This window comes from Scatophagus argus, chromosome 1 (genome assembly GCF_020382885.2).
Source record: "Scatophagus argus isolate fScaArg1 chromosome 1, fScaArg1.pri, whole genome shotgun sequence".
Classification (NCBI taxonomy): domain Eukaryota; kingdom Metazoa; phylum Chordata; class Actinopteri; family Scatophagidae; genus Scatophagus; species Scatophagus argus.
The window spans coordinates 12,991,865-13,008,294 of record NC_058493.1 but is presented as its reverse complement, the minus strand read 5'-3'; the positions used below and the strand labels follow the sequence as shown (position 1 = coordinate 13,008,294).

At 41.4% G+C, this 16,430-nt stretch overlaps 1 protein-coding gene across 2 annotated transcripts; it reads right to left on the bottom strand.

The window, feature by feature from the left end:
* Positions 1–1,155: 1,155 nt before the first annotated feature.
* Positions 1,156–16,430, bottom strand: fam120b (family with sequence similarity 120B). 2 transcript variants are annotated; one of them, XM_046384391.1, is made up of 16 exons: positions 16,278–16,430; positions 15,709–15,846; positions 14,692–14,882; positions 14,276–14,409; positions 13,928–14,050; positions 13,586–13,777; positions 13,190–13,460; positions 12,916–13,099; positions 12,433–12,534; positions 11,945–12,117; positions 9,720–9,812; positions 6,650–6,856; positions 6,286–6,433; positions 1,936–2,100; positions 1,752–1,902; positions 1,156–1,656 (listed from the first exon to the last, which is right to left on the bottom strand). In XM_046384391.1, the coding sequence occupies exons 2-16, from the start codon at positions 15,842–15,844 to the stop codon at positions 1,626–1,628; spliced, it is 2,301 nt and encodes a 766-aa protein (XP_046240347.1). In that variant the 5' UTR covers positions 15,845–15,846; positions 16,278–16,430; the 3' UTR covers positions 1,156–1,625. The 2 variants fall into 2 exon arrangements, with proteins under 2 accessions (XP_046240347.1, XP_046240355.1); XM_046384399.1 differs by lacking the exons at positions 14,692–14,882; positions 16,278–16,430 and having other exon boundaries at positions 15,709–15,842.

Sequence of the window (16,430 nt, the reverse complement as noted above, 5' to 3'; positions counted from 1 at the left end):
TTTTTCCCTTCCACAAGAGAGCAATAGTTTTGGCTGACAATTTTAATCTAATGTATTAATATGTTTGTTTGTTTGTTCATTTGCCACATGTGAATGCTTTTGACTATCGAATCTTAACATGTTAAGCAAAGCTACTTAAAGATCAAAGATAATTTTTGTCCCTAACAACTACAAAAAACTAATAAAAAGCTAACATTACTTCCCCCCAAAAAAGTGACACCACACAGTAACATGTTAGATTGTAAAACACTATCGCTGAGTGGTTTTTAAATGATGTATCTGACATATTTTGTGGGTTGGTCTCCTGAATCTTCACTTCTTTAGTATTGTTGGTGTTCCTTTGTTTTAGGATAAAACGATAAAACTGGTGGGTATGTTTCTGCTTTGATGCTGAAAAATAAGCTCTCACATTTTTTTGTCCTTCTTATAGGCAAACATACACACACACAGACAGACAGAGAGAGAGAGAACTGAGAGCACTGTGGAACTTTCTCTGCATCCTTTTCCTCTCTTGTGGACTTTACGATGTTCACGCTGACGCAGGAAGACAGTCAGCATGACTGCACAGGCCATACATTGTTCACTAAGCTACATACAGTATACAGTAAGAGCGGTTGTTCAAATAAGAACAGATGTGCCAACATCAAGAGAAGAGTCTTTCACTTTGTTTGTGTGTTTTTTTTACTTTTTTGCATGTTTTGAAATGTACTTATTAATGCTTTCCTGTGCCAACACAAGGGGTCAATTAAACATGTTGCAGATTTTAGATGCATCAGCAAAATGGTTAAAATCAAATGGCCAAATACTATTAGCATTGTTACCAAATAATCAAATCAGTAATTTAAATTAAAATGCTTGCAACTCAAGGCCTCTATGAGTTTGGTGAGTGTTGTGCATTGATTTAAGGACAGCTCTGTATCGAAACAGAACAGGTTAAAATATAAACGTTTCTCTATTAGCATCCTTTACATGACAACTTTCACTGTCCACAAACTCAAGGTGCCTCACGTTGTTTTTCACAAATGGTAGCAGTTTACAGAGGTGTATAAATCTCCAGTACCGAGGCCCTATTTCAGCCCTTTTTTCAGATACTGGATACCAGCATTACTGTCTTACCAGTCCTTTAAAGGGATTATGCCACTGGATACACTTAGCTTTTAAGATCTTTTCCCTTTTATTGTCACAGATAAGAGGTAAAAACAGGCCTGGGGATTAACCATTAATCCACTTTTTAGTGTATGTCTGAAGTGGCTCATTTCTCTGTTTGTTTGGCGGGTGCTCAGGTTCATTTTCTGTCACAGTGCAGAAGGTAAATTGCCCTGAGATAAAGAAAAGTCTTTAAAACAACTGACTGAAAAAAAAAGAATAATTTGAGATGCACAAAAAGACAATTTCATTTCAAACTGTCAAATTAAATCTTAATCTCTTAATTCTGCCTCCTCTTGATCCCCACTTCTCTACCTACTGCATCCATTAGACAAACATTCCTGACGGCCAATTTACTAATCTGTTTGTCCAGAGAAATTTGATTCTTTCACTCCTTTCATCATGTCTTTTCCACCCTCTTAACCCCTCAAATCCTCTCCTCTAATCCTCCCCTTCTCTCCTCTTAATTCCAGGTCGAGTTATATTGCTGGTGCAGGAGGGTGCGACCATCTGGGAGGGGATGAGAGGAGGACACAAGGCATTACAGAACCGACCAAAACAGAATAAACACTGCACAAGATATTTTACTTCCATAATGGAGTCACCTTGGAGCCAGCTGATATCTCCCTCTGACATGCTGCGATCGACCTCTGGGCCGTTTTCGAGGATGGCTCACGTTCGGAGATCCTCCACCATGGCAGTTATGATAAAATTGAGAATGAGGGTGAAAATGTTGGCCTCCTCTCATTCCCCCTCCTCCTCCTCCTCCTCTTCCTCCTCCCCCTCCTCCTGCTCCTCCTCCTCCTCCCCTGTGTCCTCTCTCCCATGGTTGCTCTCTGTTTTCACGTCGTTCTGGCCACACCTCCCCTCTCCCCCTCCATCCTCCTCCATGTTGATGGCTTCCTATCATCTCTCCTCTGTTGCGCCAACTCTCACCATCACCTGGAGGCCAACCTGAAAGTGAAAAATGTAATATTTAAAGGACAATAAAGCCAAAATGAAATATCTGACTCTTAAACTGCTAAATGTTCCTCTATGTTTACCAACTAGTTGCGTCGGTGCTGGTGCAGGAATTGAATAGTGGGTTCATCAAAATTGCTCGCTAAAAGCTGCTAGTTGCTGCAGCCAAAACTCGAGCTGACAAGACTGTGATCTAAAACAACAAATTCTTTGTAGGTTCATCACTTCAATCCACCCCCTTCACATCTGTGTCATCTGACCCCTGTTATTATAATAATAACAATAATGTAATTTATTATAAGCGCCTTTCTCAAAACTGAAGGACAAAAGCAACACAAAGGTGAGTTTTGAGTCTGGATTTGAACTGAGGGAGAGAGTCAGTGTTACGGATGTCCGAAAGGAGTGAGTTTCAGAGTTGGGGAGCAGAACAGCTGAAAGCTCTGCTCCTCATGGTGCTGAGACGGGCGGAGGGCACAGTGAGGCGGATGGAGGAAGAGGATCTGAAGGAGCAGGATGAGGTGGCAATGTGGAGGAGACCGGATTACAATAATCAATACGGGACTGTGGACTGTGGACAAGGATAGAAGTGGTGTGTTTGGTGAGGGAGGGGTGGAGATGATTTATGTTGCCTAGATGGAAAAATACAGACTGGGTAATGTTACTGATGTGAGATTGAAATGATAATGAGCTATCTAGGATGACACCCAGACTCTTAACCAGGGGGGAGGGGGAAACTGAGGAGCTGTCGATTGTGAGGGAAAAACTCTCAACTTTGGATAATGTAGATTTAGTACCAATGAGGAGAATTTCTATTTTATCGCTGTTTAATTATAAGAAGTTTGAGGTGAGCCAGGATTTAGATAAGCAGTTGGTGAGGAAGGAGGGTAGGAGTGTGGACTTTTTTTTGCTGGAACGGTAGAGGTGGGTGTCATCTGTGAAGCAGTGGAAATGGATGTTTAATTTGCAAAAGATCTTGCCAAGGGGAAGGAGGTAGGTGATGAAGAGAAGGGGCCCCAGGACATAGCTATGGAGCACACCAGAAGTGACGGGGGGCAGGTTGGGATCTGAAGGACGGGAGTTGGATGAACTGAGTGTGTTATTAAACACATGATGACTGGCACAGCTTTAACTTTGATTGTTGCTCATTTATTCAGAAATATTTCTGGGTTATAGCAAAACATTCCAGATTTCAACCAAATGTTCACATACTTTAAGGATAACTTTCACCTCCATGTTTTTGTTTCTTATACTGCAGATAAAGTGCTAAACAGTCAGCCATTAGATTTCAATATTTTTTATGAACCAACAAAGGTCTTTATTACACACACACACTCAACTTGCATTTAAGTCTGTCTGCAGTTATTTCAAGGCTGCCCCTATAACAGTCAAAAAGAACCAATCGCCATATCACAGCAGGCAAGTCTGACAAGCGCCGCCAGTTCCAGCTCAGTTACCCAGTTTAATGAAGCTGAATACTATCAAAACCTCAAATTAGATGTTAAACATGCTGTATTCAATGGAGTTTGTGACTTTTGCTCTACTATTGGTGGTAAAATACGATAAACACTTCCCCTGTGACATACATAAAGATCTCTGACAGATACCGCTAACTTAAAGTGAGTTGCAAAGTGCTTTAAATGAAGCACCAAGCAGAACTTCAGACTTTGCCAAAGAGAAGCTGTAGGCTGCTGGGCCAGACTGCCATCCTGCCATCAATCCACTCACTGAGTGTGAGAGTGCAGGAAAGAAGCACACGACAGCATGCCATGCATGTGTGGATGTGTCAGTCAGGCCACAAGCAGCTAAACTGTCTAAAGGTTTATCTTTGTGGTCAGAGTGTTATTGGAAAAATTTCAGACAGATATTCAGACTAAAACCAAGAGAGGGAGACAAATAGGATTAGAGAGAGATTAGAGAAAATATGTTATTCCTCTGTCAATCAGGAGTCAAAGTGTGTTCATGAAAATTAACATTGTCAGAGGACAGACTGGAGGAAGGAGTAGGGGTACTTCACTACTCTGAGCCAAAAAATGTGCTCCATAACAAATGTAAAAATTACATTGTTTTCATTTACTTTTGGCCTTCTTGGGCAAAAATAAACTGAGGAGACATGGGAGAGAAGTTATACTGGATTTACTGTCGGAGTGTAATTCCAAGGGCAGGCGGGCAGAGGAGATATTTGCTGAGGAGACTAAACATCAGGCCTGATTCCAAACAAAAACCAAACTGGGCCCTCAACGATACCACATAGCGCCACCACTACTCTCACGCATACACATCCTCTCTGTCTCTGTCTCTCTCTTTCTCTCTCTCTCTCTCTCTCACACACACACACACACACACTCCCCTTATCCCCACAGTTCTGTAGTAATGATTGGTGTCTGCGTCTGGCAGAAATGAAACACTGAGGTACAAAGACTGTATAGCCCTCCATCTATAAAACCAGAAACATCCTCATGAGACCCACAAGGGTTGACTTGGGGAAAAGGCAGACAGTTCGGCGCAATTCTGAGTCTCTACGCCAACATGGCACGCAGAGAACCGTTCCCAAAGGGTTTATAAGTCACAGGGTTGAACAGAAACTACGGGTTCACATTTCATTTCAGCTACTGCTGAGTCGTCTTCTGAGACTGAGTGCTGAGCAGGACGGAGTCCATGACCAACTGTGATTCTTCTACCAAAAGGGCACACACCAGGGACAAGTGCCATACAGACAGGCCACACTTAAGCATGTAAGAGGTCGAATATGTTTGTATAATGGGATGAAAAGGCGTCTGGAGAGTGTGAGAGCTCTGCATGTGGCACCAGAAAGAGAACAACAGTGAGAAATGAGAAGAAACAGAGAGAGAGTTTGGAAAAAAAAAATAGAGAGAAAAATGAAAGGATCAAGAGTTAGACAGAGGGGGACGACTGTGGGGAGGGGGCTAAAATGAGGGGAGAGACAGAAGAGAGAAGTCTGTAATCAGTTAGTCTTGTTGTGTGTCTTAAAATAGAGCTCTCTGAGCCTATAAACAGAAACCTACTATTACCAGCGCACTGACAAAGCAAGTCTTGGATCCAAGCGTGTACGTGTGCGTGTGTGTGCGTGCACGCAGATGGTGGTATAGCGTTAAGGCCACAGCACACATGGAGCTCGTTACAGCACGGCCCTCTGGGTAATGTGGTGCTGTACGGGGCACCAGAGAACTACAACCACAGATGAACTGTCAGATTAAAATCCTGCTTCTCTGTTTGCCTCCGAGAGAATTTTCATCAGTTTTTAAATATGAACCACAATGGGTTTATGCTCAGATCACTGGAAGCAACGTTTGGTTCTCTGTTCTTTGGACAGTGATTAGAAACGAAGACCCCAAAACATAAAAACTGAATTACTGGAGCCATAAAAATAATACAGACAGCCTAACTTCTCTTTTATAATGTTTGTTTTGGGCATTTTTGTGTGTCTCTTGGAAAGTTTACAGTATAGATGCAGACAGGAAACATGGGAAGAGAAAGAGGGATATGACATGCGACAAAGCTCCCCGGGCAGATTTGTGCCAAAGTCACTGTGGTTACATGGTATGCTTCTTTACCACTAGGCCACCAGGGCTCCCTGGTAGAGACACCATAACATTTCTTAATTCAGGTCAAAACGTTTTTCTCTCTCTGACCTTTGTTTAACCAGGATGGTCTCAAGATCAAACACTCGTTTTCCAAAGAGTCCTGGCCAAAATGGCAGCATAATTATGTTAAATAAAACAACAAAGAACCAACATTCACAGACACAGACAGTGATTGTTGAGTAAGACTAAGGAAGAAGAAAACATGAAAGCCATTAAATCACTTTTAAAACACAGACATCTCAACAAATAGAAAGCTATTACTCAAAACAGCTGAACTGGTACTTAAAGTATCCATAATTTAGTGTCGATTTGAAACTGGAAAACCTGGCAAACATCAGGAAACATTTGTCACACTTTTATCACGCCCTGTGGCTCATCTTACGTTTTTGATCAACTCTGTAGATAACTGTGTCATTTTTAAATCTTGTAGATATATACACAGCAAAATCCTTACAGACAAACAACTGGTTATGAGCATAAGTGAACTGTGCATTTGTGCTGAAAAACTAGGAGAAAGGCAGGTGGCAGAAGTTGTTGGTGGGTAGTGTGTCTATAAAATCTTGTCAGTCAGTCTCACCTGTGTCTCTTCCTCTGTAACTGGGTCCTGGTGTGGTTTCATAACTCGGTCCTGCTGCAGCAGGTCTGGACTGCAGGACTCTGCCTCTCTTCCTGCAGGCTTCCATTAGTTTCTCTCTCAGGCAGAGAAACAGAGACAAACAGGATGGCTGGAGAAGCAAACACAATTTGGATCACACGTGCACAATACACAAGACTCAAAAGAATGTTCATACAGGTAAAAAAAAGGGGAAAAAATAATACAGAAAATCAAACCAGTACGATAGTTTAAACAGGAGGCAATTTTGTCACCTTTTCTTTTCCCTCAAGACTTCTCACCACACACACGCATACACAAATACCCCTTTTTGTTTGTCTCCACTCACATCACTCTCCAGCAACACAGTTTTCTCCACACCGCTGTGTGCCAGCAGGTACTTTGAGTGGAACAGCCGTCCATCAAAGCTGTGCCAAGGCATCAGGGCAGCGCTGGGCAGCGGACAGCCGCTGGCACAGTTAGCACCCAGCAGGTGGCTCAGGCCTCGGACGTAGAGGGATCCCAGCTGCACCGCACGACTGGAGAGGAAAGGCAGCTGAGAGCAGAGGAAGGAAAAGTTTGCTTTTACATTTGGTTGGCAGCACATCTGCATCATGAGGCTTGATATTTGGTGTGTCTTCTGCATAAATTTTCCCATGACTCTGTTTTGAGCTGCCCGCAGGTCATACTTGACTTCACCACATGTGACAGTAAATTCCTCTCGAAGAAAGATCGTCAGGCCCCCCCACAGCGGCTGACCACACAGCTGATGACTGCACCACACATGAAGAGAGACATAGCTGTCTCATTTAGGAATATAAATCATAAAATGTATGCAGTATGTCCTTAGCATCGTTCAATAAAATGTATCATTTAGTTCATTCACCTTAGACACACTGATGGATCCATGAGGATGTTCACATTAATAAAGCCTGTTAAGTAGAGACTGAAGCAATCAGAACGACTTCAGTTTCAATCTGCACATTATCACAGCATCATGTCAACAGTCCTGCTGTGAAGGGCTATCTTTTTTTTTAATATGCTCAGTGTATCACCTGAATCACATTGTTCAACTTTAAAACTCACAGCTGCTAAAGTAACCAGACCACCCATTTCACTGTCATGTATCTATCCAGACAGGTATCGATGGGTGACAAACTGATGGGCTGTGGTGTTTACTCTACTCACTGCAACAAATAATACAATATACAGACATATAACTGAACGAAGCCTTAGACGTTAATGAAATGATACACAACAAACTGTTGCAACAAAGTTTGACAGATGAGCCACTGAGATGAAAAGGAAAAATGTGAGAGCGAAAAAAACATTTTTTGGTGAAATATTTATCCTAAGGCAAAGGGACATGAGTTCCTGTGTTGTAGGGAAAACCAAAAGTGTCCACAGTTAATGATAAGTGAGTGAGTCAGCAAGGCATAAAATGTACAACTGCACCAAAAAATATAAAGATAACATCTAATCTCAATACCACTGACCATAAAAGTCAGCAGCAGAGAGGGAGAGAGCAAGGAGAAAGAAGAAACTGGAGAAGGACAATAAAGGAAAGGATGATGAAGAAGCAGAGAGCAAGCTAACTGTAACAACAGCAGGCAGATGTTCTCTGTGTGAGTCTCACCTGTCCTCCGACAGATAGCTCTGATAACAGTGTGTGAACACACACACACACACATACACACACCACATACAGCCCTGCCTGCCACCTGCTTCCAGTCAAACACAGCTTCACCTTCTGAACACAATGAACCACTGGACAGAGACACAAAAGCCTGAAGGCGCACACGAACAAAGAGAGAGGAAAAAAAGATAAAGAGCAACACGAAGAGAAAGAAGTGGTCGAGTGTAAAAAGAGAAACATGAGAACACACAGAGCGAGGGACACAGACAGAAACGTGTGTGTGTGTCCAGTGGGTCACAGTGTGCTTGGTGTAAATAGCTCCATGTGGTGAGCGTCAGCCAGGACAGACAGGCGGCTGTCGCCAGTACACTCTCTCTGTCACACACACACACCACAATCAAAGTCCCATGGGGAAGAATGTTGCAACAAAACCAACAAATACCTACCCACAACCCCTTTCCCCTAAACACACACATAAATGTTGTGACTCATTTTCATTCAGTATACTATTCTAATTTTAATTTTTCTAAAATAATCTTTGTCTTTTGTTGGAGGAGGTGGAGAAATAACAAGGCAGGCTTTCAATTTTAGGTTATACACACACACAATCAAATATCAAAAGCTGTGTGTTAACCCACATCCTGGTGTGAAATGTGTGAGTACATTCACACATTTAGGTTGTGCGTGTGCAGTTAATCTGAACACTCAGTTATCTCAACTCCCCCTCGAGCTCTGAACCTCTCCCAGACAGTATATTCAAATCAACGCCCAGCCCTAATTATTGTGTAGAAAACAGACGAGCAGCAAAAATACAAATTACTAGACACAAGTATGGTAATTAAACAGTAAAAATAAATGGGGCTACAACAAGGCAGCAAGCAGTGCAGCCATTTTCCCAGAGAATGTAAAAGCTGACTCTGATTCTGAGTCAGATCAAGCAAGCTCACTGAGAAGACAGACCTATCACACTGCCTTGCTTCCTTCAGTGGACATCCTCAACACCCCCGTGTACAGCTGGACGGCAACTACTGAGTACCATCACTATCAGTGACAACTCAGCTGACTGACTGCCATTTTTGAGTTCCATGTTCTTCCAACATGCAAGCAGTTTTTCTTTATTTGTATTTCAGCATCAATAATCGTTTAAAATACTGTGATGTAACAAAGTCAGTGATCACAGTGAAGCTTTGGCTCCAATTTCTGCAATAAAGAAGAGTTGAACTTTTCCCAATATTTGATCCTGAGTTATAACAAGTGCAAAACAGACATGAACTTGAACTGCTTCAGCTGTGACAGAGGTTTCATAGTAAGCCATCAGCTTTCAGTTTTATGTCTGCAGAAATATGTTCATTATTTTGGGATTTTATTCTTCACAAAACCTAAATGGATGCGCAATTGCACAAATTTTAATTAAATTTTTAAACAATCTGCAAAATGAAAATCATCATTTGCAATACAATCACACAGTTTAAACATTGTTGTTGTGGGATTTCTTGTATTTGTTTGTTTTTCAGGAGACTCAATCAGCAGCTTATTTGTTTTTTCTGTCCGTTTGTGTTTTCGCTTTCTATTACGGGAAACTTTTTCTGAGCTGTGTTTGCCACAAGAAGACCTTGTTTACTGTAAACTACAGGAGACATTGTCTTCTGGCAGCAGGAAACTCAACAACTTTAGGGTGCAGTGGGGCAAAACAATTGAGTGAAAGTCAGAGAACAGACCTGTTCTATTTTTAGTTGAAAATCATTAAAAATCATGCGAGCTTGTGTTTGCACTTGTAACTGACCTTGATCTGTTGAAGCTCCTGCGGGGATTTTAGTCTCAGACACACAGCCTGACTCAGGTAAGCATCAGAGTCCTCTTGAGACAAAGTCTGTACCTGAAAACATGAACACAAACACACACACACCCATACACAGGATTTTATACGGTTAGCCAATTCAATCACACATCATCGCGTCTTCTGTGTGGGTCAGTTTGTTTTGTCTGCTCTCTGTGCAACAATTCAACAGAGAAAGAAACAATGCTGAATGCAGAAACAAGGCTGCCCAGTTGTGTGTACAAAACAAACAAACCCTGAAGCTATTTAAACAGAAGAGTGACGAGGGAATGTGAATGCAGCAGTGATCAGACAACAACAGCTACTGTTGTCTGTCAGCCGCTCTGCTCAACTCTGATTGTCCACTCATCTAACGGTCCATCAGACAACCTCTTCTGTCTGTCTGTTTGTTGGTTGTGCATTCAATTAAACGATGGCCTCCAAGTGAGAGCATCCGTCTGTTTGCCCAAAAATCTACGTCACTTTGGAATGTTGCCTGTTGATCTTTGTTTCTTTCAGAGTTCAGTTTTGTCTGTATGAACAGAGATCAAATTAAGTAGTAAAGGCATGCCCAAATTTATCTGGTTTGTTAAAACTTCACTGACTCTGGCCACCCTTGTTGCTTTCGTAAAAATGACACAATTCCTTCACAGCAAACTGAGATGTTTTCATTGGCTGCAAGAATTGTAGAGCACAACTGCAACGACTCTTTAAAGAATCGAGAATTTGAGAATAAGAGGCTGCTTTTGTTATTAAAGGGGAAATTTTAAACAACAAAGTCTGTTGAGGGGCCATTAAAGTATCACTGCATATGTGAAAAAAGTAATACAAAGCCTGTTGTGTCTGCAGAGGGAGCTGCACAAAGTATGATAAACTACCTTAAGTTGTGTCACTTAATGTCACTCGTGCTACATTAGCCACTACTAGCATAACGCAACAGCATCTCAGACCGATTCGCCAACAGCCAAGTAGCGTTGCGTCGACAGCGTTATAGAAATATAATCTGTGCATTTCATCAACATTTTGAAAATTTGAGACAACATTTGAGGTAAGTTTCTTTGAAGACATATCTTTGTTAGGGAAGCAATAAAGAGTGATTTAAAACAGCATGTACAGTATAATTTTTGTTTAGCTTCTGCAAAATGACAAATAAACCTTTATCCTGGTGACGTTTTCTTGTGATCTCTGTTGTGTCAAAGCTCAATCAGATGACGCCAATGCAAAATGCACAAACCAGAAACACAAACCTCTGTGCTCTGTTTCAGAAAACAAGGTATTTCAACAGGATAACAAACAGCATGAATGTTTACAATGTAAAATTTACAACCAAAATAACATAATTGTTGTAAGGTGAATTAAGAAACAGCTCTTAAGATATTCAAAGCCCCTGAATGGCTATCTGAGCATTTGTTGACGTAGGAGCTGGAGCTGCAAAGACCAGTGACTACGGCTAATCGGAGCACTCAGTGGGTGACAGTGGCCATCATTAAGCCACAACAAAACAACACAAAACAGACCGTCAGCAAGCAATGTTTAACTTCAAATCACAAGTTGACAAAAGAAAAGAATAATTGCTGTGTATGCTATAGATGTAAATCTCAAATCAAAAGCTGACTTGTGTGTTTAATTGTCACCAAATACATTTGGTCTTTTATTTTCTGTTTACATAAGTCACCAGGTGTAGCTCTGCTATCCAAACACTGGAATTATCTTGACCAGAATGCCTATAGAACTGACTCCTTTCCTTGTGTTTGTCTGTTTCATTTAACAGCTCAACCCTATTCACTGAAGGCTAAGCCAGACCAGTGAAAATTAAAATAGTGCAGACAATGCTTTGAGCAAATGAATACCCAATACAACTTGAGAAGACTGTAGTGGACAAAACGCTAGTGTAACATCAGAGAAAATCATTTTCATGCATTTTCAATTAAAACAAAAGTACACAAAAATTTTCATCTGTGATTGTTTCCGTGCATAAAAATATTGGCTGATTTACATGACTCATGAGATAAGAGAGTACATAATTCCCATAATGAAATCCTTGGGCTTCATGTACAAATCTTTGATTGTGGTTTTCAATTGTCCTTTCTTTTGTTCAACCGATACTCTCCTTAATCTGGCTAATGTTCTTTCTGGTGAGTTGTCATTGCCCACTGAAAACTATTAAAGAATCAAGTAAATGTTGACACTACCTGGAGGACTATGTATGTGACCAGGCAGAGAGCAGCCAGCAGTGAGTCTTCAATATCCCCATACAGTTCGGAGAACTCAAGGCAGTCAAAAATTGAAAGGAAGGATGTCAGGCGAAGAGCAGACACTTCAGGACCAGTGCCAAACCATAACAAGTCCAGACTGGGCTTATCATCTACACATTCAGACAGACACAAACTGCTGAGGGATTTTGGAGGCAAAAACACATCATGAAAGATGACATATGTCTTCAGTGTATTAAGCATAGCCAGAATATCTTGATCACTGTGATTATCTTGAGCATTGTTAACTTAAAGTGCATCACCCAAGATTGGCACAGTGTGCAATCATCATAGCAATAAAGACTCAAAAGAACTAACAAAAAAACTCTTGTCTCCTCATCAATCAAACTTACAATAGCTTGTATAATAAGACTGAAATCAGACTTTGTGAATACAGAGACCAGTAAAGAAACTAGCAGGTACATTACATGGGAGCCTGACTGGGACAGGGTGGACCATGTCAGGTTCCTGCAGAGGGTTTCCAGGGTAGACAAACCACTCTCTGACAGCTGGAAGGTCAACACTGCTGTCTGAAGATACACAAAGAAGTCAAGGTTAGCTTTGATTGACTTCACACCGCTGACTGGAAAAGACATATTCTTGTCTTTATTATTAATTTCTACATGTGAAAGTAAAACGTAAAAAAGCATCATCTTCACTTCCAGGCATGTATTTCTCCTGCAGTGTGTGCATAGTTTGAATATATCTACATGTATATGACAGAGTGCATGACTGGTATACTCTGGTTTCTCCTCTACATGTTTACATGTGCATTTGTCTTAGATTTGTGGTTTTCTGACTCTGTCCATAGTGACGCCAGAGCACATATGGATCTGTACATGTGCATTTATGATAATGAATATGTCTTTGTGTGGGTATAGATGTGACTCAGCCAATGTTTTCTGTCCTACCTTCATCCCTGTGCAGCAGCAGCAGCCCATAGATGAGTTGTCTGCAGGGTTTGTAGACAAGGGCCTGAGGCAGCAATTCAGTGTCCTCCTCATCCTCCAGGGTGTTGCTACATTCAGTGACTCCCTCGCATACAACACTGTAAACCATGAAACCCTCTACTGCTACATGTTTCTCTCTACAGGCCTGAGGAAAATCACAAAATTGTACATAATAAGCTAATGTGATATTTGCTTCTTTCAAGGTGGAAGAGACAGAATGAGGCACAGAACATACCTTTAATATTTCTGGACTAACATACTTCTCAAAGGCAGGAGCTGAGGGACGTGCAGAGATGTCACCTTGTTGAAGAGCTTCCTGTCCAGGCAGCAGGTAGGAGCAAATCCCCCTTTTCAGCAACTCTCTGAGAGGACCTGACAGATTCAGAGATTGAGGGATAAGCCCAGTCTCTTCCCCCTCTCTGCCCCACACAGAGCTCACATACTGGGATACAGCCAGGACCACCTGCCCCTGAGGAGCACCAGAGTGTGGTGCCGGGTTGTTTATTCTGGGAAACAATAACGTTCTCGGTATTATATTGTATCCGTTTTCTTCTTACTATTAATCGCAAAGGTAACATTCAGTTTGACAAATATTAATATAGAGCAAACCACAAAGTAAAGTTCCCAGCACCTGTATGTTGCCATAGCATCGTTCCGGATGTGCTGCATCTGCTCTTCTGACACCACATCATTACCCAGGAGACAGGCCAGCAGTGGTAGCTGGGTAACAGATAGGCTGATGGTTTGGCAGAGCCTCTGTCGGTCGTACAGGACAGTGGTGAGGCTGTCGAGCTGCAGCTTTGCCACAGATAAGTAGGGGGCACTTGAAAAGATAAAACTACATGCTAACATCAGACAGTTCATACACATTTAGCAATAACATTAATTAATCTGTTCATCTATTATCACATTCAGCAGCAAGATTTTTTTTAAATACAACAAACTCTAAAAGTACGACATAATTTCAACGAACCTGTTGAATATGATGAAGTCTGAGTCCTGACCCAGAATGCCCATACTGCTATGCTGACAAGCATAGTTGGCAATCTCATAGTCAGCCTCCTGCACTGAGCAAAACACTTCCTGACCCAATGATCTGAATGAAACAATAAAATCTACAATAAGAAAATAATATCAACAACAGAGATGATATTTCAATATAAACAGCAACAACGAGGACAATCATCACGTATCGGATCAAAACCCATTTAATGAAGCCTCAAAAAAAAAAAACATCTCAGCTTATGCCTACTTTTAAATGCATCATTAACCAACTAACTAACTATTATGTGTAAGAAGGCCACTGCATCGTAATCTGTACCTGAGAGCAAAGCATGTGAACGTTGCCAGACCAGAAGGAAGACAAAAGAGCTCTCTACCAGGCTGCTCTCCATGAGCCTTCATGTGACGAAATATTTTAGTAACCTGTCCATTCACTCTGCGTCTCCTCTTCACCTGTTGACAGGAGAGGATGTTGTATACAAGAGGTGAAGACTGTATAATATTACTAGATTAGCTGAGTAAACTCCAGGCTCAGCAAGTTCAATATGAGAGACATTTAATACATCATGCGTAGGTGTTCTAAATACTGTGACATCTAGATGAATATAGGACTACAGGAAACTCTGTCAGTAAACTCTGTAACTAAAGTAGTAGAATGGAAGCCCAGGTGCAGTTTTAAAGTGTGATTACTCAAAGAAAATGTGAAACACCACTGGTTTGCAGTCCATTCCTCACCCACTCCTGTCTCTTCTGCTCCTTCACCACCCCATCAAAGAAGAAGACCAGTCTAATGCCTGCTGAGGTGAAGGCCTCCACCCAGTTCTTTAGCACATCCATGTACTCCTTCCACTGCCCACCACACACCCAGTCCTTACATGAGTACCAGTGGCACAGACAGGCCATACCATCCACAACAAGTGTGGGACCTGAATGAGAATAAAAATGTAAATGTAATAGAGACCAAATCTCTGTGTTAACCTACTCAGAGAAAACACACATGCCTAAGAAATGTCCAGGGTCCTGTTTTTAAGTGTTATGGTTCACAAACAGCCATTGGATCATAAAAAACTTTTTCTTCTTCAGTCCTGTAATCTTGCAATGCCATAATGCCTGTCACTGATCTCACTTTGTTTGTATCCTTGTTAGCACTTCTATTACCTTTCAAAGTGCCATCATCGGTGATGCTAAGGCTGTGTAGGCTATTGTGAACAGCAGTGCTGGTAGTGTTAACTATGTATTGTAAATTACATTTAAAACAAGAAACATATACACAGTCAATTATCAAATGCAGTATTCTCAATTATTATCTACATATTCCCTATCCAAAAGGGCTCACTATCTATTCCTGAAGAAATGTCCCAAAGTAGGCAAGTTCCCAAAGTAAAATGATCTGAGCCCAAATTCATTCATTCATTTTCTATTTGTTTATCTGTCAGGGTCGCGAGGGGACTGGAGCCTATCCCAGCTCTGAGGTCACACTGGTTTTTTGAATCTCCTTTTGGAATTAGAATTAGGTTTCCCAGCTGTAGATCTATCACTAATAACATGTGCAACAGTACATGAGTGATAATACAGTATAAGTGAATTTATGCCTGCTCCCACTCATATTGCTATTATCATGACATGACATGAAACAAGCACTGTGCACAGGTGTTTACAGTATAAGCTTGCATTTGGTAGAGAAGTACATTCATTTATGGTGTCAACCACTCCTACTCCCAAGATTGTATTAAACACTGAAATAAACTCAACTAGTAGTACTGCCTGAGGTTGTGCAGTCTTGCTGGATTTTGGCAGTATGTCGTCTGGCCATTTCTCTTAGATTCACAGTGACGCGGGCTTCTGGACAGCAGCGGTCCATAAAGTACTGAAGACCTTTCACACCCATTCCTACAGAGGAGAAACACATGTGCGGGTGAATTCACTGCGGGTGAATTCAGAAACTTTAATGGTAGCTTAGCAAGATGCGAAGTTATCCTGCGGGCTGGCTTGACCGCAGTGAAGTTATGCCAGTTTATTGTACTGACAGTTTAGTTTCACATGTTCGCAGCATCTTATATTTTATGTAATTGTTAAGTGAGGCTGTTTCTGTTGTTTACGTCGCTGCAAGTCAACACACACAAGGTTGCATCTTGCCAGGTTATTCATTGCAGTGCTCGAAATAAACATGAATGCTAACAGTTAGCTTAGCTTCCAGCAACTAAACTCATTTATTCCGAAGGTGGATCGTTTCCCGTCCTTACAAACTAAATCGTCTCATACTAAGTTGTGTCTGTAAATGCTTTTACGCTGTAGTATTGTATCGCGAAGCAAACACTTACTTTAAAATCTTGACGTGTCTGAACAGCTTAAATCCGTGTTGTGATTACTTTGTACAAATAAATTCAAATTACTTCCTATGATCTACGCGTGGCGTCATCACGTTGCAAAACAAAGCGCACGTGCTCGGCGCTCGGGGTCCCCCAAGACATAAA

Coding starts and splice junctions, on each gene's coding strand:
- fam120b (XM_046384391.1), bottom strand. CDS start 15,844: ATGGGTGTGAAAGGTCTTCAGTACTTTATGGACCGCTGCTGTCCAGAA. Junction 14,410..14,691: donor AGCAGAAGAGACAGGAGTGG/GTGAGGAATGGA, acceptor TCCTGTCAACAG/GTGAAGAGGAGACGCAGAGT. Junction 13,461..13,585: donor GATGCTATGGCAACATACAG/GTGCTGGGAACT, acceptor ATTGTTTCCCAG/AATAAACAACCCGGCACCAC.